A 21,961-nucleotide genomic window follows, 5' to 3' on the forward strand; every position below is an offset into this window, starting at 1 on the left:
TGTTAATGTGAGTGTAGCGAAATACTTGTGCTTCTAGTTCAGACAATGCAGTAATATCTAACAAGTAATCTAACAAATTCACAACAACTACCTTATACACGCAAATGTAAGGGATGAGTAAGAATATGTACATATAAATATATGGATGAGCGGAGGCCGTGCGGTATAGGCAAGATGCAGTAGCTGGTATAGAGCAGTATATACATAGGAGATGAGTAATGTAGGATATGTAAACATTATTAAAGTGTCATTATTTAAGGTGACTAGTGATACCTTTTATTAAGTCCATTTTTTATTAAAGTAGCCAGAGATTTGAGTGTGTATGTTGACAGCAGCTTCTCTGTTAGTGATGGCTGTTTTAACAGTCTGGCCTTGAGATGGAAGCTGTTTTTCAGTGTCTCGGTCCCAGCTTTGATGCACCTGTACTGACCTCACATTCTGGATGATAGCGGGGTGAACTGGCAGTGGCTCGGGTGGTTGTCCTTGATGATCTTTTTGGCTTTCTTGTGACATCGGGTGTCGTAGGTGTCCTGGAGGGCAGGTAGTTTGACCCCAGTGATGCGTTGTGCAGACCGCACTACCCTCTGGAGAGCCTTGCGGTTGAGGGTGGAGCAGTTGCCATACCAGACGGTGATACAGCCCGACAGGATGCTCAGGCTGTTGACTTGTAGAGAGAACAGTCTATGACTAGGGTGGCTGGAGTCTGACATTTTTTTTTTTTTTTTTTTTTTTTAACCTTCTGACACCGCCTGGTATAGAGGTCCTGGATGGCAGGAAGCTTGGCCCCAGTGATGTACTGGGCCGTACGCACTACCCTCTTTAGTGCCTTGCGGTCGGAGGCCGAGCAGTTGCCATACCAGGCAGTGATGCAACCATTCAGGATGCTCTCGATAGTGCAGCTGAAGAACTTTTTGAGGATCTGAGAACCCATGCCAAATCTTTTCAGTCTCCTGAGGGGGAATAGGTTTTTGTCGTGCCCTCTTCACGACGGTCTTGGTGTGCTTGTACCATGATAGTTTGTTGGTGAAGTGGACACCAAGGAACTTGAGGCTCTCAACCTGCTCCACTACAGCCCCGTTGATAATGGGGTTGTGCTCGGTCCTCCTTTTCCTGTAGTCCACAATCATCTCCTTTGTCTTGATCACATTGAGGGAGAGGTTGTTGTCCTGGCACCACACTGCCAGGTCTCTGACCTCCACCCTATAAGCTGTCTCGTCATTGTCGGTGAGCAGGTCATCAGCAAACTTAATGATGGTGTTGGAGTCGTGCCTGGCCATGCAGTCATGAGTGAACAGGGAGTACAGGAGGGGACTGAACACGCACCCCTGAGGGGCCCCCGTGTTGAGGATCAGCGTGGTCGGATGTTGTTACCTACCATTTACCACCTGGGGACGGCCAGTCAGGAAGCACAGGATCCAGTTGTAGAGGGAGGTGTTTAATCCCAGGGTCCTTAGCTTAGTGATGCGCTTGAAGGACACTATGGTGTTGAACACTGAGCTGTAGTAAATGAACAGCATTCTTACATAGGTGTTCCTTTTTTTCCAGATGGAAAAGTGGAATAGAGTGCGTAATTTTTGGATCCTTTGGGGCGGTATGCGGGTTCTATTGAGTTCAGGGTGTCTGGTATGATGGTTTTGATGTGAGTCATTTCATGGCTACAGATGTGAGTGCTACGGGTTGAAATTAATTTCGACAGGTTACTTTGGCGTTCTTGGGCATATTGACTATGGTGGTCTGCTTGAAACATGTAGGTGTTAGACTTAGTCAGGTAGATATTGAATGTCAGTGAAGACCCTTCCCAGCTGGTCAGCTCATGCTCTGACTATGCATCCTGGTAATTTGTCTGGCCTTGCGTCCTTGTAAATGTTAACCTGTTTAAAGGTCTTACTCACATCGGCTACGGAGAGCGTGTTCACAGTCGTCCGGAATAGCTGGTGCTCTAATACATGGTTCAGTGCTTCTAGCTTGGAAGCAAACAGGAGGTATTTAGCTCGTCTGGTAGCTCGCGGCTGGTTTCCCCTCTGTAATCTGTAAAAGGTTGCATGCTCTGCCACATCCGATGAGCTTCAGAGCTGGTGTATTAGGATTTCATTTTTTCCTGTATTGACGCTTTGCCTGTTTGTTGGTTCGTCGGAAGGCATAGCGGGATTTCTTATAACCATCCGGATGTTGCCTTTAACTTCTTGGGGCTATGTGGGACGCTAGCGTGCCACCCGTGGTGCAGCCTATCAACAGCAGGTGCATTTCAAGAGCGGCAAATTTGAAACCAAATAAATGTCAAAATTCACATTTTCAAACATACAACTATCTTACACCCTTTGAAAGATAAACATCTCCTTAATCTAACCACGTTGTCCGATTTCAAAAAGGTTTTACGGCGAAAGCATAAAGTTAGATTATGTTAGGAGAGTACATTGACAATAGCTGTGTGGAATGTTTTGTCAATTCAAAGACAGGTGTCACCAAAACCATAAAACCAGCTAAAATGATGCACTAACCTTTTACAATCTCCATCAGATGACACTCCTAGGACATTGTTAGACAATGCATGCATTTTTTGTTCTATCAAGTTCATATTTATATCCAAAAGCAGCGTTTTACTATGGCATTGATGTTGAGGAAATCGTTTCCCTCCAATAACCGGCAGTCAAGTCAGCACCACAAATTAAATAATTAAAATTAGAAAACATTGGTAAAATATTATATTGTCATTTAAAGAATTATAGATTTACATCTCTTGAACGCAATCAACTTGCCAGATTTAAAAATAACCTTACTGGGAAATCACACTTTGCAATAATCTGAGCACTGCGCCCAGAAAAATATGCTTTGCTATACAGACAAACGGCCATGTTGGAGAGATCTAAAATCGAAAATACTATGTAAATAATCCATTACCTTTGATTCTCTTCATCAGATGTCACTTCCAGGAATCCCAGGTCCATAACGAATGTAGTTTTGTTCAAAAAAGCTCATCATTTATATCCAAAAAGCTCCGTGTTGTTAGCACATGATCTAAGCCAGCCGGACTTCTCGTCATGAACGAGGGGAAAAAATATATTTACGTTCGTTCAAACATGTCAAACGTTGTATAGCATAAATCATTAGTGCCTTTTTTAACCAGAACATGAATAATATTCAAGGTGGACGAATGCATTCTCTTTTATAACGTATTGGAACGAGGGTACCCAACATGAACTCGCGCGCCAGAGTCTAATCGGCCATCACCGTTCCATGGCTCTTGTTCGGTCAGATCTCACAGTAAAAGACTCAAAACACTTTGTAAAGGCTGGTGACATCTAGTGGAAGCAATAGGAAGTGCCAAAACATTAATCAACCCCTGTGTGTTTCAATTGCATAGGCTTAAAGGTAATTCAACACATCAGGTATCCACTTCCTGTCAGAAAATGTCTCAGGGTTTTGCCTGCCAAATGAGTTCTGTTATACACAGACACCATTCAAACAGTTTTGGAAACTTTAGGGTGTTTTCTATCCATATATAATAAGTATATGCATATTCTAGTTACTGGGTAGGATTAGTAACCAGATGAAATCGGGTACGTTTTTTTATCCAGCCGTGAAAATACTGCCCCCTAGCCCCAACAGGTTAATCCATGGCTTCTGGTTGGGATATGTACCGGACGGTCACTGGGTACAACATCATCGATGCACTTATTAATGAATGTGTGTGTGTTAGGAACAGGACATCAGTGGAGAGGACTGTCTGAGCGAGGAGGAGAAGGCCAAACACAGAGCGGCGCGACGCAGAGCCAAAAGGAAGGTGAGCAACACTCGCACATTAATTTATACATACTGTACATACGCACACACTTACTCCTATATACACACACACCAAATCATCCTGAGCCATAGTGTTTGGTTAAAAACCGTGAAGGACCTGCTCTGTCCATAGTGAACCACATATTCAGCACCCAATCTGTGTATCCTGATGCTGTTACTATGTTCCTCTCAGCGTCGACGGGAACGCAAGAAGCTGGAGCAGGTGAAGAAGCCTGAGGGCACTGACCAGGTTAACTACAAACCAGTATTACATGTATTCTGAATTAATATAAATTATGCGACGCTTAACAGCCTCATTTACAATGATCAGAAAAAATGTCTGTATAAAAAGGAATGGACAGTTTGCATTTCAGCTAGTTTATGATATGCTCTCTGTTTTCCAGGATGTGGAGGATGATGGTAGATCTGAGGAGGAAGAGGATAAAGATGAGAGTGAGTCTGAGGTGGAGGTAGAAGAGGAGGTAGTGAAAGAAGAGAAAGAGGATAAAGCAGCCATCCCTCGCTCTAAGGAACCCTCTGCCCCATCGCCAGCCCCATCAGGAACTAAAGGACCCCAGAATACCGCTGCACGAACATCTGAAGAGGTAGGGACAGACTGACTCGTTCATTTGGGCAAAGCAATGGCGTAGGTGCCTGGTCCTAGATTTATTTGTGTTGTGGCACCTTAATTGGGGAGGACGGGCTCATTGTAATGGCTTGACTGGAATGGTATCGAACACATGGTTTCCATGTGTTTGATACCATTCCAATTACTCCATTCCATCCATTATGATCCGTCTTCCCCAGGCTAGTTTTAGAGGAGCTGTGTGTACTTGAGAAGGTGTCTTCATATACAAGCTGATGGGCACCTTAGTAAACCATTCTCTCTCCTTCTCCCTCTCTGCTGTAGGAACTGGAGTGGGATGTGAGCAGTGCGTTCTTTGCTAACGCTGCTAGCCACATCAAGCCAAAAGGCTGTACCAAACCTGGCGCCAAGTCCAAAGAGAATAAGGAGAACGAGGGCAGAACCAGAGAGGTAAGTGGACCCTGAGTTATGGGATATCTACATTGCTGACTAGTTGCTATCGTAAGACTGATGATAGCCAGTATAGCTAGCTAACTAGAGATTTGCTGTGGTGGATGTTTTGTCAATAGCTGTCAGTCTGAGGTGTTGGGGCCAAGGATCACTATCTACTTTGGTAGCTTTAAGTTGCTATGGTAGGAGTGTTGTTGGCTAAGGATGACTGGCTAGTTACTTTCTGTTGTAGATGTGTTGACAGTGCAATGGTGCCGGAGAAGAAGGCTGAAGTTTTACGTGTTTATTTGCGTTGTTTGTAACTTAGTTTTTACTTATTTTGTACGTAATGTTGCCGCTACCGTCTCTTATGACCGAAAATACCAGAAGCCATGGATTACACGCAAACATCCTCACTGAGCTAAAGGCTATAGCTGCCACTTTCAAGGAGCGGGACTCTAACCCGGAAGCTTATAAGAAATCCAGCTATGCCTTCCTGTTGAACCATCAAACAGGCAAAGCATCAACACAGGACAAAGATCGAATCATACTACACCAGCTCCGACGCTCATCGGATGTGGCAGGGCTTGCAAACCATTCCAGACTACAAAGAGAAGCACAGCCGAGAGCTGCCCAGTAACACGAACCTACCAGACAAGCTAAACTTCTTCTATGCTCGCTTCAAGGCAAATAACACTTAAACATGCAGGAGAGCACCAGCTGTTCCGGATGACTGTGATCACGCTCTCCGCAGCCTATGTGAGGCAGATCTTTAAATAATACAACATTCTCGTAGTACACGGATTACCAGGACGTGTACTGCGAGCATGCGCTGACCAACTGGCAAGTGTCTTCACTGACATTTTCAACCTCTCCCTGTCCGAGTCTGTAATGCCAACGTGTTTTAAGCAGACCACCATAGTGCCTGTGCCCAAGAACACTAAGGTAACCTGCCTAAATGACTACCGACCAGTAGCACTCACGTCTGTAGCCATGAAATGCTGGTCATGGCTCACATCACCATTATCCCAGAAACCCTAGACCACTCCAATTTGTGTAACAGATCCACAGATGATGCAATCTCTATTGCACTCCACACTGCCCTTTCCCACCTGGACAAAAGGAACACCTATGTGGGAATGCTATTCATTGGCTACAGCTCACCGTTCAACACCATAGTGCCCTCAAAGCTCATCAATAAGCTAAGGACCCTGGGACTAAACACCTCCCTCTGCAACTGGATGCTGGACTTTCTGACTTGCCACCCCCAAGTGGTAAGGGTAGGTAACAACACATCCGCCACGCTGATCCTCAACAAAGGGGCCCCTCAGGGGTGCGTGCTCAGCCCCCTCTACTCCCTGTTCACTCATGACTGCACGGCCAGGCATGACTCCAACACCATCAAGTTTGCCGATGACACAACAGTGATAGGCCTGATCACCGACAACAACGAGAGGTCAGAGACCTGGGCGGGTGGTGCCAGGACAACAACCTCTCCCTCAAAGTGATCAAGACAAAGGAGATGATTGTGGACTACAGGAAAATGAGGACCGAGCACGCCCCCATTCTCATCGACCGGGCTGCAGTGGAGCAGGTTGAGAGCTTCAAGTTCCTTGCTGTCCACATCACCAACAAACTAACATGGTCCTTGCACACCAAGACAGTCGTGGAGAGGGCACAACAAAACCTATTCCCCCTCAGAAGACTGAAAAGATTTGGCGTTGGTCCTCAGCTCCTCAAAAGGTTCTACAGCTGCACCATCGAGAGCATCCTGACTGGTTGCATCACTGCCTGGTATGGCTACTGCTCGGCCTCTGACCACAAGGCATTTCAGAGGGTAGTGCGTACGGCCCGGTACATCACTGGGGCAAAGCTTCCTGCCATCCAGGACCTCTATACCAGGCGGTGTCAGAGGAAGGCCCTAAAAATTGTCAGACTCCCTAGTCAGACTGTTCTCTCTGCTACTGCATGGCAAGCGGTACCCGAGCGCAAAGTCTAGGTCCAGGAGGCTTCTAAACAGCTTCTACCCCCAAGCCATAAGACTCCTGAACATCTAATCAAATGGCTACCCAGACTATTTGCATTGCCCCTCCCCTCTCCACACCACTGCCACTCTCTGTTGTCTTCTATGCATAGTCACTTTAATTAACTCGACCTACATGTACATACTACCTCAACTAACCGGTGCCCCTGCACATTCACTCTGTACCGGCACCCCCCTGTATATATTGTTATTTTACTGCTCCTCTTTATTACTTGTTACTTTTATCTCTTATTCTTATCCATATATTTTTTTAATTGCAGTGTTGGTTAGGGGCTCGTAAGTAAGAATTTCACTGAGGTCTACACCGGTTGTATTCAGCGCATGTTACTAATAAAATTTAGGTTTGAAATGGCATGGGTGACCGAGAAATAAATTGTTACAATTTATTGCCAAGTCGCAAACAATAATGCAGGCACTAGAGATTGGGGTGTGAGCATGCGGGTCTGGGCAGATGAGTTGTTTAAGTTTTCGTTCATATGAATGTTTGTTTTTGGAGTGTAAAAAAAAAAATGGTTCTCTTTTTGTGCTTTCACATTTATCCCTGGCGCAGCTATTTTAGATATAGATTTAGTCTTTGTTGTAATCCTCAAATACCTTTTGTCTTAGTCACATTTTAATCATTTCACATTTTAGTCATTATCAGTTGACTTCAACTCTGCAAAATTGTTGTCTAGTTTTAGTCACAATAGCCGGTGAACCCCCTCCCCCCCCCCATTTAAATTATTGATATTTACCTCTAGCTTCCATCGTGTACATTCAGATAACCTTGTCCAACTCGGCCTACTATCCCCCTAGCAATATTGCTATTGTGGCAGATTGTAACCAATGCCAGCCATAATTAACTATATGGCTATAAGCCTTGGCTACAGGTTAAAATGTTTACAGCTCAGAATTTCCTACCATAACCAATGGCGTAAGAAGAGGATAATCTGAGCTTTCCAACAACGCCAGCAAATAGCATTAGCTTTTCCAATATATAAAAAAGCGACTGCAACTCTCATTTGGACCGCGTGAGCGGCAACAAAGATAAATAAAAGCACACAGCAAAATAGAGCTTGTGATGTGATCAGAGGAAAAATTGCCTATATGAAAACAAAGATTATCAAACACATTTATTGTTTCTAATTGTGATAAATTACAATTTGAAGTGCCATTGCTGCACATCAGTTCAAAAGAGTGATTGAAGTGACGACCTTGGAGCTCTCTGTCGGGGGTGTGTGTGTGTGTGTGTGTGTGCAGACCCAGCTCTCCCTCTCAATCAGCCCGAGCAACCGAAATACATTATCCGCCAATAAGAGGACTGCATTAGTCTGCAAAGCCATGCATGCTAATGATGGAAAGGAGCCTCATGTCAAATTGAATGTCCATTAGTCTCATGTGGAATTCTCGTCTCGTTACATTTTAGTCAACTAAAATAAAGTAATTTCTAATCTTAATTTTTGTCATCGTTATTGTTGACGAAATTAACACTGCCCTGCAGCCTGTTAGATTTCACCCCACCTATGGGTGAATTGTACAATTTAACTTCAGCCACTCGGTTTACTTTGTAAACGACTGGTATGTCCTAGAAACGTTGTTACAGCGTGTAATGTAAGATTATTAATATTCTTATACAAACAATATTTTCATAAGTAAGCAAAAGCCAAAAAGCGTTACATTTAGCCTCGGTCTCCACTAGTGTTGATGGCTAGTTGTTGGCTGTGCAGGTTCAATGTCCTCCCTAAGGCGAGGTGAATTCTGGACATGGAAGGCATGATAAACAGTTCTTAGGAATATTTTAGAGTTTTACCTCATATAGTCTCTCTCGCGCGCGCGCCCACACACACACACACACACACGGCTGCCTAAGTGTGCAGGCTAGAGCACGGTCACTCGTGTCGCTGAGTCGGAAGTGATCAACAATTTGTTTGATTATAAATTATTTCTCTGGTTTTGGTCTAGGTGAATGAAACAACAGATGCTGTGACTAAGAGAAGTGCCTTGTTGACAGGTGAGTGTCTATGTCCATTCAGGTTACACTCGAACACACAACTTGCTGTGCAAACATGCTCAGATTTTGTTTGTATACTTTAGCCTCTGACTGTGTGTGTCCTGTAGAAAAAGGGATCAAGCTGGTCCAGGAGGGCCAGTATTCTCAGGCAGTCAGTATGTTTACAGAAGCCATCAGATACAACCCAAAGGATTACAGGTAATATCACACCATTACATGTTGTATAGCTACATTATATCACTCAGTATTAGTGCTGAGCGATTAACCTCTCTGGCATATGTGGGACGCTAGCGTAATAATTCAAATTCCTCAAACATACAAGTATCATACACCATTTTAAAGCTTAACTTCTTGTTAATCCAGCCAGTGTCAGATTTCAAAAAGACTTTACGGCGAAAGCACACCATATGATTGTTTGGTCAGCACCTAGTCACAAAAAAACATACAGCCATTTTCCAGCCAAAGAGAGGAGTCACAAAAAGCAGAAATGGAGATCAAATTAATCACTAACCTTTGATCTTCATCAGATGGCACTCATAGGACTTCATGTTACACAATACATGTATGTTTTGTTCGATAAAGTTCATATTTATATCCAAAAATCTCAGTTTACATTGTTGCGTAATGTTCAGTAATGTTTGCCTCTAAAACATCCAGTGATTTTTGCAGGAAGCCACATCAATTTACAGACATACTCATCATAAACGTTGATATAAGATACAAGTGTTTTACATAGAATTAAAGATACACTTCTCCTTAATGCAACCGCTGTGTCAGATTTCAAAAAAGCTTTACGGCAAAAGCACACCATGCGATAATCTGAGTACAGCGCTCAGACACCAAAACAAGCCATACAGATACCCGCCATGTTGTGGTGTCAACAAAAGTCAGAAATGGCATTATAAATATTCACTTACCTTTGATCTTCATCGGAATGCACTCCCAGGAATCCCAGTTCCACAATAAATGTTCGTTTTGTTTCGATAAAGTCAGTATTTATGTCCAAATACCTCCTTTTTGTTTGCGCGTTCAGTTCACTATTCCAAATGCAGAAGGCGAATGCACTAAGTCCAGACAAAGTCAAAAAGTTGCATTACAGTTTGTTGAAACATGTCAAACGATGTATAGAATCAATCTTTAGGATGTTTTTACCATAAATCTTCAATAATATTCCAACCGGACAATTCCTTTATCTTCAGAAATGAAAAGGAACTCAGCTCGCTCTCACGGCCGTGCGCATGACTGAGCTCAAGCCATTTTTCCAGACACCTGATTCCAATAGCTCTTATTCTCTCCCCTTTCACAGTAGAAGCCTGAAAAAACATTCTAAAGACTGTTGACATCTAGTGGAAGCCTTAGGAAGTGCAATATGACCCCACAGACACTGTTTATTGGATAGGCAATCACTTGAAAAACTACAAACCTCAGATTTCCCACTTCCTGGTTGGATTTTTCTCAGGTTTTTGCCAGCCATATGAGTTCTGGTATACTCAGACATCATTCAAACAGTTTTAAACTTCAGAGTGTTTTCTATCCAAATCTACTAATAATATGCATATCCTAGCTTCTGGGCCTGAGTAGCAGGCACCTTATTCATCCAAGCTACTCAATACTGCCCCCAGATCTCAAAGAAGTTAACTGAAATGCCGGTCATTTTTTAATTTTTTTAAACAACTAATTCACTGACATCACTGAATTCCATTTATTTTCTTTTTAAGTGAGCTCAATGTGCACATTGCGCTGTGGTTTCTCTAGAGATAAATCCGATCGTGCCCAAACTGTGCGAATGTAGTATGGTGTTGTAGTTTCCAACAGGCCAATGTTCTACGTAGTTTAGTGCAGAAAACGTGATAATTAACTACAATGACCATAATCCATTGCGCGGCTACTTGTCAGTTTCTTTTACGCCTGCTATGAAGAAGAATGCGTGATTAGAGCGTAGTTGCTTCGAGCTATTGGTATTAAGCAGTCATAAAAGTATGCCTTATTTTAAGAACTACTAAAATAGTAATTTTATCAGACCGCATAGGCAGCAGCTCAATAGATTAGTTGACGACTTAAATGAAATAATAGTAGTCAAATAAAACAAATTTCATATACACAACTGAAATATTAAAGTCATGTTAATAAGTGATAAGCAGTCATGGACAGTCACTACCATCATGGGACTTTTATTAATTGTTTTATTCTGTGTTACAGCATTCAACCCACAATGCATAGTGCATTTTAAAAATATATAATAACTGAAATTGAAAATCGTGATTATTTTTAATAATGTAACCGAAATATGACCTCAAGAAGCACATCGCTCAGCACTACTCACTACCGCATGACCTAGGGTTGCAAAGCTACTGGTAATTTACCAAAGTTTCCAGGATCTCCTGTAATTTTGGTAATTAACATAGATTTCCATAAACCTGTTAACTTCGGTCATTTTTTTAAATATATCTATATATATCTCAGCAAAAAAAGAAACGTTCCTCACACGGTCAACTGCGTTTATTTTCAGCAAACTTAACGTGTAAATATTTGTATGAACATAAGATTCAACAACTGAGACATATAAACTGAACAAGTTCCACAGACATATGACTAACAGAAATGGAATAATGTGTCCCTGAACAAAGGGGGTGTCAAAAATAAGTCAGTATCTGGTCTGGCCACCAGCTGCATTAAGTACTGCAGTGCATATCCTCATGGACTGCACCAGATTTGACAGTTCTTGCTGTGAGATTTTACCCCACTCTTCCACCAAGGCAGCTGCAAGTGCCTCGGTGTAACGCTCATTCCTTCGACGATAAACACGAGTCTGACCATCATCCCTGGTGAGACAAAACTCAGCAATTTTTGCCAGTCCTGTCTGGTCCAGCGACGGTGGGTTTGTGCCCATAGGCGACGTTGTTGCCGGTGATGTTTGGTGAGGACCTGCCTTACAACAGACCTACAAGCCCTCAGTCCAGCCTCTCAGCCTATTGCGGACGGTTTGAGCACTGATGGAGGGATTGTTCCTGGTGTAACTCGGGCAGTTGTTGCAATCCTTTACCTATCCCGCAGATGTGATGTTCGGATGTACCGATCCTGTGCAGGTGTTACACATGGTCTGCCACTGCGAGAACGATCAGCTGTCCGTCCTGTCTCCCTGTAGCGCTGTCTTAAGCGTCTCACAGTACGGACATTGCAGTTTAATGCCCTGGCCACATCAGCAGTCCTCATGCCTCCTTGCACCATGCCTAAGGCACGTTCACGCAGATGAGCAGGGACCCTGGGCATCTTTCTTTTGGTGTTTTTCAGTAGGAAGGCCTCTTTAGTGTCCTAGGTTTTCACAACTGTGACCTTCATTGTAAGCTGTTAGTGTCTTAATGACCATGCCACAGGTGCATGTTCATCACACTTGACTATCCTACCGATTCTTGACTTCGGCGATATCATTTACAAAATAGCCTCCAACACTCTACTCAGCATATTGGATGTAGTCTATCACAGTGCCATCTGTTTTGTCACCAAAGCCCCATATACCACCTAACACTGCGACCTGTATGCTCTCATTGGCTGGCTCCAGGTCATCTACAGTTCTACAGAATTTTGGCCCATTCCTCTTGACAGAGCTGGTGCAACTGAGTCAGGTTTGTAGGCCTCCTTGCTCGCACACGTTTTTTCAGTTCTGCCCACAGATTTTCTATGGTATTGAGGTCAGGACTTTGATGGCCACTCCAATACCTTGACTTTGTGTCCTTAAGCCATTTTGCCACAACTTTGGAAGTATGCTTGGGGTCATTTTCCATTTGGCAGACCAAGCTTCAACTTCCTGACTGATGTCTTGATGTTGCTTCAATATATCCACGTAATTTCCCTTCTTCATGATGCCATCTATTTTGTGAAGTGCAGCAGTTCCTCCTGCAGCAAAGCACCCCCACAACATGATGCTGCCACCCCCGTGCTTCACGGTTGAGGTTGGTGTTCTTCGCTTGCAAGCCTCCCCCTTTTTCCTCCAAACATAACAATGGTCATTATGGCCAAACAGTTCTATTTTTGTTTCATCAGACCAAAGGACATGTCTGCAAAAAGTACGATCTTTGTCCCCAAGTGCAGTTGCAAACCGTAGTCTGGCTTTTTTATGGTGGTTTTGGAGCAGTGGCTTCTTCCTTGCTGAGTGGCCTTTCAGGTTATGTTGATATAGGACTTGTTTTACTGTGGATATAGATACTTTTGTACCCGTTTCCTCCAGCATCTTCACAAGGTCCTTTGCTGCTGTTCTGGGATTGATTTGCACTTTTCGCACCAAAGTACGTTCATCTCTAGGAGAAAGAACGCGTCTCCTTTCTGAGCGGTATGACGGCTGCGTGGTCCCATGGTGTTTATACTTGCGTACTATGGTTTGTACAGATCAACCTGGTACATTCAGGCGTTTGGAAATTGCTCCCAAGGATGAGGTCTACGAATGTTTTCTTAAGTCTTGGCTGATTTCCTTTAGATTTTTCCCATGATGTCAAGCAAAGTGGCACTGAGTTTGAAGGTAGGCCGTGAAATACATCCACAGGTACACCTCCAATTGACTCAAATGATATCAGAAGCTCCTAAAGCCATGACATAATTTTCTGGAATTTTCCAAGCTGTTTAAAGGCACAGTCAACTTAGTGTATGTAAACTTCTGACCCACTGGAATTGTGATACAGTGAATAATCTCCCTGTAAACAACTGTTGGAAAAATGACTTGTCATGCACAAAGTAGATGTCCTAACCGACTTGCCAAAACTATAGTTTGTTAACAAGACATTTGTGGAGTGGTTCACAAATGAGCTTTAGTGACTCCAACCTAAGTGTATGTGAACTTCTGACTTCAACTGTATGTCTTTGCTAGGTAAAGCTCTGCCTTATCTCAGCTCACTGGTCACCATAGCAACACCCACCCGTAGCACGCGCTCCAGCAGGTATATTTCACTGGTCACCCCCAAAGCCAACTTCCTTTGGCCGCATTTCCTTCCAGTTTTCTGCTGCCAATGACTGGAATGAATTGCAAAAATCGCTGAAGTTGGACACTTATATCCCTCCCTAACTTTAAGCATCAGCTGTCAGAGCAGCTTACTGATCACTGTACCTGTACTCAGCCAATCTGTAAATGGCACACCCAACTGCCTTATCCCGTATTGTTTTTTTTTCTTGCTCTTTCGCACCCCAGTATCTCTACATGCACATCATCTGCACGTCTGTCACACCAGCGTTAATGCTAATGTGTGTAATAATGTGTATACGCACGTGTGTGTGTATCACACACACACACACACACACACACACACACACACACACACACACACACACACACACACACATCTATATATGTGTATATACTAGAGGTTGACCGATTATGATTTTTCAACGCCGATACCGATTATTGGAGGACCAAAAAAAGCAGCTGCCAATTAATCGGCCGAAATTTTATTTTTTATTTTTTATAAATATGTATTTATTTGTAATAATGACAATTACAACAATACTGAATGAACACTTACTTTAACTTAATTTAATACATCAATAAAATCAATTTAGCCTCAAATAAATACTGAAACATGTTCAATTTGGTTTAAAGTGCGCTATGTGCCATGTAAAAAAGAAATTAAAAAAAAGCTAACGTTTAAGTTCCTTGCTCAGAACATGAGAACATATGAAAGCTGGTGGTTCCTTTTAACATGAGTCTTCAATATTCCCAGGTAAGAAGTTTTAGGTTGTAGTTATTAAAGGAATTATAGGACTATTTCTCTCTCTACGATTTGTATTTCATATACCTTTGACTATTGGATGTTCTTATAGGCACTTTAGTATTGCCAGTGTAACAGTATAGCTTCCGTCCCTCTCCTCACTCCTACCTGGGCTCGAACCAGGAACACATCGACAACAGCCACCCTCGAAGCAGCGTTACCCATGCAGAGCAAGGGGAAACAACTACAAGTCTCAGAGCGAGTGACGTTTGAAACGCTATTAGCGCGCACCCGGCTAACTAGCTAGCCATTTCACATCGGTTACACCAGCCTAATCTTGGGAGTTGACAGGCTTGAAGTCATGAACAGCGCAATGCATTACGAAGGGCTGCTAGCAAACGCACAAAAGTGCTGTTTGAATGAACGCTTGCGAGCCTGCTGCTGCCTACCACCGCTCAGACTGCTATATCAGATCATAGACTTAATTATAACATAATAACACACAGAAATACAAGCCTTAGGTCATTATTATGGTAGAATCCGGAAACTATCATCTCGAAAACAAAACGTTTTTCCTGTCAGTGCAATACGGAACCTTTCCGTATTTTATCTAACTGGTGGCATCCCTAAGTCAAAATATTCCTATGTATACATACATACATACAACACACACACACACACGCGCGTATGTATGTCCCACCCCTGGTACACCCTATCAACAGCAGGTGAAATATCAAGGGTGCCAAATTTGAAAACAATTAAATGTCATAGTTGTATGTTCTGAGAAAATTGAATTATCTTACACCCTTTGAAAGATAAACATCTCCTTAATCTAACCACGTTGTCCGATTTTCAAAAAGGCTTTACGGCGAAAGCATAAAGTTAGATTATTTTAGGACAGTACATTGAAAATAGCTGTGTGTAATGTTTTGTCAATGCAAAGACAGGCGTCACCAAAAGCAGAAAACCAGCTAAAATTATGCACTAACCTTTGACAATCTTCATCAGATGACACTCCTAGGACATTGTTAGACAATACATGCATTTTTTGTTCTATCAAGTTCATATTTATATCCAAAAACAGCGTTTTACTATGGCGTTGATGTTGAGGAAATATTTTCCCTCCAATACCGCCAGTCAATCAGCACAAATTAAATAATTACTATTGGAAAACATTGGTAAAATATTATATTGTCATTCAAAGAATTATAGATTAACATCTCGTGAACGCAACCGCATTGCCAGATTTAAAAATAACTTTACTGGGAAATCACACTTTGTAATAATCTGAGTTCTGCGCCCAGAAAAATAGGCTTTGCGATAAAGACTAGGCGCCATGTTGGAGAGATCTAAAATCAAATAGACAACAGATTGAAATTATAGGCAATTAGCAAGACACCCCAATAAAGGAGTGGTTCTGCAGGTGGTAACCACAGACCACTTCTCAGTTCCTATGCTTCCTGGTTGATGTTTTGGTCACTTGAATGCTGGCGGTGCTTTCACTCTAGTGGTAGCATGAGACGGAGTCTACAACCCACACAAGTGGCTCAGGTAGTGCAGCTCATCCAGGATGGCACATCAATGCGAGCTGTGTCAAGAAGGTTTGCTGTGTCTGTCAGCGTAGTGTCCAGAGCATGGAGGCGCTACCAGGAGACAGGCCAGTACATCAGGAGACGTGGAGGAGGCCGTAGGAGGGCAACAACCCAGCAGCAGGACCGCTACCTCGACCTTTGTGCAAGGAGGAGCAGGAGGAGCACTGCCAGAGCCCTGCAAAATTACCTCCAGCAGGCCACAAATGTGCATGTGTCTACTCAAACGGTCAGAAACAGACTCCATGAGGGTGGTATGAGGGCCCGACGTCCACAGGTGGGGGTTGTGCTTACAGCCTAACACCGTGCAGGATGTTTGTCATTTGCCAGAGAACACCGATTGGCAAATTCGCCACTGGCGCCCTATGCTCTTCACAGATGAAAGCAGGTTCACACTGAGCACATGTGACAGTCTGGAGACGCCGTGGAGAACGTTCTGCTGCCTGCAACATCCTCCAGCATGACCGGTTTGGCGGTGGGTCAGTCATGGTGTGGGGTGGCATTTCTTTGGGGGGCCGCACAGCCCTCCATGTGCTCGCCAGAGGTAGCCTGACTGCCATTAGGTACCGAGATGTGATCCTCAGACCCCTTGTGAGACCATATGCTGGTGCGGTTGGCCCTGGGTTCCTCCTAATGCAAGACAATGCTAGACCTCATGTGGCTGGAGTGTGTCAGCAGTTCCTCCAAGAGGAAGGCATTGATGCTATGGACTGGCCTGCCTGTTCCCCGGACCTGAATCCAATTGAGCACATCTGGGACATCATGTCTCGCTCCATCCACCAACACCACGTTGCACCACAGACTGTCCAGGAGTTGGCGGATGCTTTAGTCCAGGTCTGGGAGGAGATCCCTCAGGAGACCATCCGCCACCTCATCAGGAGCATGCCCAGGCACGTGGAGGCCACACACACTACTGAGCCTCATTTTGACTTGTTTTAAGGACATTACATCAAAGTTGGATCAGCCTGTAGTGTGGTTTTCCACTTTAATTTTGAGTGCAACTCCAAATCCAGACCTCCATGGGTTGATGAATTGGATTTCCATTGATTATTTTTGTGATATTGTTGTCAGCACATTCAACTATGTAAAGAAAAAAGTATTTAATAAGATTTTTTTCATTCATTCAGATCTAGGATGTGTTATTTTAGTGTTCCCTTTATTTTTTTGAGCAGTGTATATATGTATTTGTGTCAATATTATGAGTTTAGTGGATAGACCATATGGTTCAAGCGATAAATCTAATTAATGGAAAAAAAGCTTCTAATCAGTGGCATTTTCAATTATCTCTGCAACGCTTGAAACTATTGACTTTTTTTCACAACTACTACCACTTTATGCGCCAAAACATTAAGAACAAAGACCTATTTCGAAATAGTAAAACCAATAAAAATTTGAAATACAAATATTAAGGGAATTTCATGCTGAAACCCTGATATTAAACACCAATGGTGTTCACTAAGTTCATGGTTTATGTTTAGGATAATGTTTTGCAGCTTTGTCTTTATTTATTTTAAAATCATATTTGATTATTTTGAATATTTTACGTGATAAGGTCAGATGGCCAGAGATTCTGAACTTCCCAAAAAGGCCACTAGATGTCAACTGATAAAATGTAAAGTTACCCAAATTCTGGCAGTTTACTGATAAACTTTGAAAGTTTCAAGTAATATACTCTCCCTTTGCAACCTGACCTCTAATGCCAATACGCTTATTATATAGCCGACATCAATACATTGGCACAAGTTCATATGACATTGATAAATAACAACAATTTCTCCTCTGTCTGTCTATATCTCCAGGTTCTTTGGGAACCGGTCGTACTGTTATAGCTGTTTGGAGCAGTACCCACAGGCCCTGTCTGATGCTGAGCAGTCCATCCAGCTGGCAGCTGCCTGGCCTAAAGGACACTTCCGCAAGGGCAGCGCACTCATTGGCATGAAGGTGGGCCACAGATTACATCACTCATGTTCTGACCTGTCCTATTCTATCGTCATGTATTTTAATCTATTCTATAGGACGCATATTCTGCATTTACTGGTTTTTCATCAGTTCTATAATTTTTATGCCGGCCTTTTGTCTTTCTCTCTAAACTTGTGCGTCCGTACGTGTGTCTGCGCGTGCATGGGTGTGTGTTTGTAGAGGTACAGTGAGGCGGAGAAAGCCATGGAACAGGTGCTGAAGCTGGATGAAGACTGTGAGGAGGCCGTCATTGATCTCTTCAACTGCAAAGTCTTACAGCTTATGGTACACACGCTTGCTCACTCACACACTCTTGGTGAATCCCAAGCCACCACCTTGCCCCTACCAACTCTCTTGGAGGGCCCTCTGTTGCTGACGAAACTCAAGAGGGTGACTTCCAGAGAGCGGTGAGGGGATCAATTAACCCATCACCTTCGGGACTCACTCGTGGCTTGAATGATACAATTCATGTTCCACTTAAATAATAAAACAAGCATGAAATTCTAATTAACAAATCAACCCTGTTCTTTTACAAGATGTTAACGTCAGTAGCAGTTAAAAACACCTGCATTGGACTTTTGTCTCTATCAAATAATTTCTTTAACAATTAAGTACTGTGATTGTTTTCTATCAAAATGGTAAAAAACTAAAATTGCTTCTTAGCAAAGAGCAATTTCTCAAGCAAGAATTCTGCTAGAACTATCTGGGAGGGGTCTGAGTGGGGGGGAGGAAACTGAAAATTATCTGTTATTAGCAGAGAGGTTTGAAACTGTCTTTCTTACTGGTCTAGTAACTGATTCCCCTGATGATTGCACCAGGCAAGGCAAAACTCTATCCCACCACTACACACTGAAATCTCAGGCGGTCTTTTCAAACAGCTCTTACACTCAAAGGACATCATAATTTTCACATATTATTCCAACCTCATCGTGTGGAATTATGTGAAACACAGGAACATCACATTTGTTACTGCACAGGGCCTTTAAACATTTAATTTTGGAGGCATTTAATCTGTTACAGGTGTCAACTCTGGAAATCAGACATAAAAAAATGCACGGGACATATAATTAGGCACACCTCTCCATTCTTTTTTTAAATCAAATTGTGTGTCAGGATAGCACTTCGCTCTGGAGCCTGCAGCCTTGCTGGCCTGGCCAAAGTGGCTGCCGGAGGGTCTAATTATCCCCTACACCCTTGATAATTTCCACTCCCTCAGCTTTGGACACTTGTGCATATGGCGGAGGCGCACGTGAACGCTTAAGTGTAGGGGCGAGGTGAAGGAGAAGGGAGTGATTTTTGGATTCAGCCGCTCGCTCGCACGCGCACAGCCTCTTCAACTTCAGAGTACTACATCAAATATTAATACATACACACACACACACACAATTCAATCCTGCGTACACACGTGCTGATGTGCTGTCCATGGTAACAAAATACGTATGTGAAATGGCAGCGTATGGTTATGTTCCAGATCTACTAAATTGGCTAATTCCCTCGTTTCCTTTCCTTCATGATAAGCAGCTAAGGACAGGAAGACTGGAGTTTGGAGTTTAGGTCAGGTTTTCAACTCTCCTCTGGGGCCCCCAGCCGTTGCATGTATTTTAACTACATCACATTTGATTCAACTTGTTAACTAATCATCAAGCCATTGAATAGGTGATCAGGTGAGTTAGTTCAGGGCTACAACAAAATTGTGTAACATCTAGGGGTGTTACACTGTTCATGCACTGTTTGTCCTTATGAGTTTTAGGGTGCATCTCAATAGTCTAAAGTGGTTTCCTACATCTGCACTGATCTGAAAACACAGGACAGGGGAAAGCGTTGTGCTGCATTCATAAGTTTGCATTTAACTCTCCAATCACTCTCAAAGCAGACAAGGAGCGGAAGCCACTTGACTGAAGGGATGGATCCGTAGTCTTGTCTCCTGACTCTCGCTCTCTCTCTCTCTCTCCCTCCTTTTCTCGCTCTCTCTAGGATCTTGGTTTTGAGGAGATGCAGAGTGTGTTGCTGCTGGAGAGATTCACCACTGTACAGGCTGTACTGGCTTCACCTGAGGCTTCTAGGGGTGAGGACTAGGGCTGTGGCGGTCATGGCATTTTGTCAGCTGGTTATTGTCATGCAAAAGACTGCTGGTCTCACGGTAATTGATCTTAATTAGGATAAACATGATTAGCATTTCCAGGCCTCCATGCACACGAGCCATTGATGCATGCCTTTCGAACATCTACATTTAAATCAATTTAATATACACCACAATAAATATTTATTTTAGGTAGGTCTAAAGAATCATTATGATATAGGATTTTATAGTTAAAATAATATAGTTGAACTTAGCTGAATAAAATAGAAATGCACTTGCATTGGAATGGGGAAAAAGAGCCTATAATTTGAAACAGGTCCTATATGTTAGATTTAGAGTTATTTGTCAACTATAGTTGTAAATGATACAAACTTTAGACTGTCTTAGAAATCAAAACATATGGGCTGCATGATGCGACTATAAGCTATTGATGGTTTGAGAGGAAAAAAAGCTTGCTCTGTTCCTTGTCTCAGCCTGCACACAATGGTCTCTCATAAAGTGATCTTATTTTTGATATTCTCAATTTGTTCTTGTCTTTACTAATATTTTAAATTTGTTTTAATTTAGAAGGGCCCATTTATCAAATGGGCAGGGGAATAACGACGTCATCCATATGCAATCGAATAGCCGGTTCGTTTTTCAATCCTGTCGGTTATTTCACTCCACGCCTTAACCACCGTTGGAGGAGCATGCAGCCTCTTCTGGAGGCTGTTCTGGACCATCGATAGTAACATTTTCACAACAAAACATATTTCATTAAACTGTTGACAGCACTTTTCTCTGCACGCTGGAGAAAGGAATGGAGAAGGAGATGGAAACACAGTGGTGAGAGATTCTGTAGCTAAAAGGAATGTGTCAGCCTATTAATTATGAAAATACAAGCATCGCCTAGGCGCAGACTCATGGATAAAAAATTTGGCGCGTAGCATAAGGTCCATCCAGTATGCATAATAATACGGTCCACGCTCAAAGGCTATTACTAGAATTTGTTTAATTTTGAAGTATAGGCTATTATGTACCAAAGACATCTTAAATCGTGTCTTTTTTTGTTTTTCTGACGTGCGTGAAATGCGGTAGGCTGTGTTGTATAACGACACAATAGTTATTTTAATTTTTTGTGGTTGACTTCAGCTAATAGGCTTATGTGTCTGGGTGTTTTGAATTAATCATCTTAGAAAGCACTGTCCATTTCGTTGTTAGGCTTTGAAACAACATCCACAACAACCATGTTTTACACTCAGTTTCAAACAGTTGTTGAACTTCTATCTTCAAATTGATCATCACAGTGAGGCGAGTTTTAAAAGAACATACTGTTTTGATGAGTTTGTCATTTTCGATTCCTTTTGCATTGATGTCAGAGCAGTTAGAGGGACAATAGAGCCCTGAGTACCAGGCCATTAGCCTGGGGCGGCAGGTAGCCTAACTGTTAAGACCCAGTAACCGAAAGGTTGCTGGTTCGAATCCCCGAGCTGGCAAAGTGGAAAAATCTGCCCTTGAGCAGTTAACACCCTTTATAAGTGCTGGTCCCCGGGTGCCGACGACATGGACGTCGATTAAGGCAGCCCCCCCACACCTCTGATACAGAACTTTCCATTAGTGACCTGACAGTTGTTAGTGAGTTGGGTATTACCAACGCATGTCCAGAGTGCATAAGAGGAGATTACCATGACTCAACGGTCACGTGGAATTTTACTGCGGTCATGACTGCTGGTGTGGCAGTAATACGGTCACCACAAAAGCCCTAGTTACGATGTGCTCACACACACATTTTAAATACTTTATTTGAATCCACTAATTACTTTACATTTGAG

At 42.8% G+C, this 21,961-nt stretch overlaps 1 protein-coding gene across 3 annotated transcripts in view; it reads left to right on the top strand.

Moving 5' to 3' along the window:
* zgc:123010 (RRM_SF domain-containing protein) overlaps positions 1 to 21,961 on the top strand; it is a 63,434-nt gene that overhangs the window by 26,660 nt on the left and 14,813 nt on the right. Inside the window, exons 3-11 of one of the 3 annotated variants that reach the window (XM_014214846.3) lie at positions 3,698 to 3,781; positions 3,974 to 4,030; positions 4,185 to 4,385; positions 4,691 to 4,816; positions 8,781 to 8,829; positions 8,937 to 9,027; positions 17,911 to 18,052; positions 18,251 to 18,355; positions 20,045 to 20,135. In XM_014214846.3, the coding sequence (XP_014070321.2) occupies positions 3,698 to 3,781; positions 3,974 to 4,030; positions 4,185 to 4,385; positions 4,691 to 4,816; positions 8,781 to 8,829; positions 8,937 to 9,027; positions 17,911 to 18,052; positions 18,251 to 18,355; positions 20,045 to 20,135 (946 nt within the window). The remainder of the gene's footprint in view (positions 1 to 3,697; positions 3,782 to 3,973; positions 4,031 to 4,184; positions 4,386 to 4,690; positions 4,817 to 8,780; positions 8,830 to 8,936; positions 9,028 to 17,910; positions 18,053 to 18,250; positions 18,356 to 20,044; positions 20,136 to 21,961) is intronic. The other 2 variants (XM_014214864.3, XM_014214854.3) reach the window with 2 other exon arrangements.

Source organism: Salmo salar, chromosome 01 (genome assembly GCF_965601325.2).
Source record: "Salmo salar chromosome 01, fSalSal1, whole genome shotgun sequence".
In the NCBI taxonomy this organism is placed as follows: domain Eukaryota; kingdom Metazoa; phylum Chordata; class Actinopteri; order Salmoniformes; family Salmonidae; genus Salmo; species Salmo salar.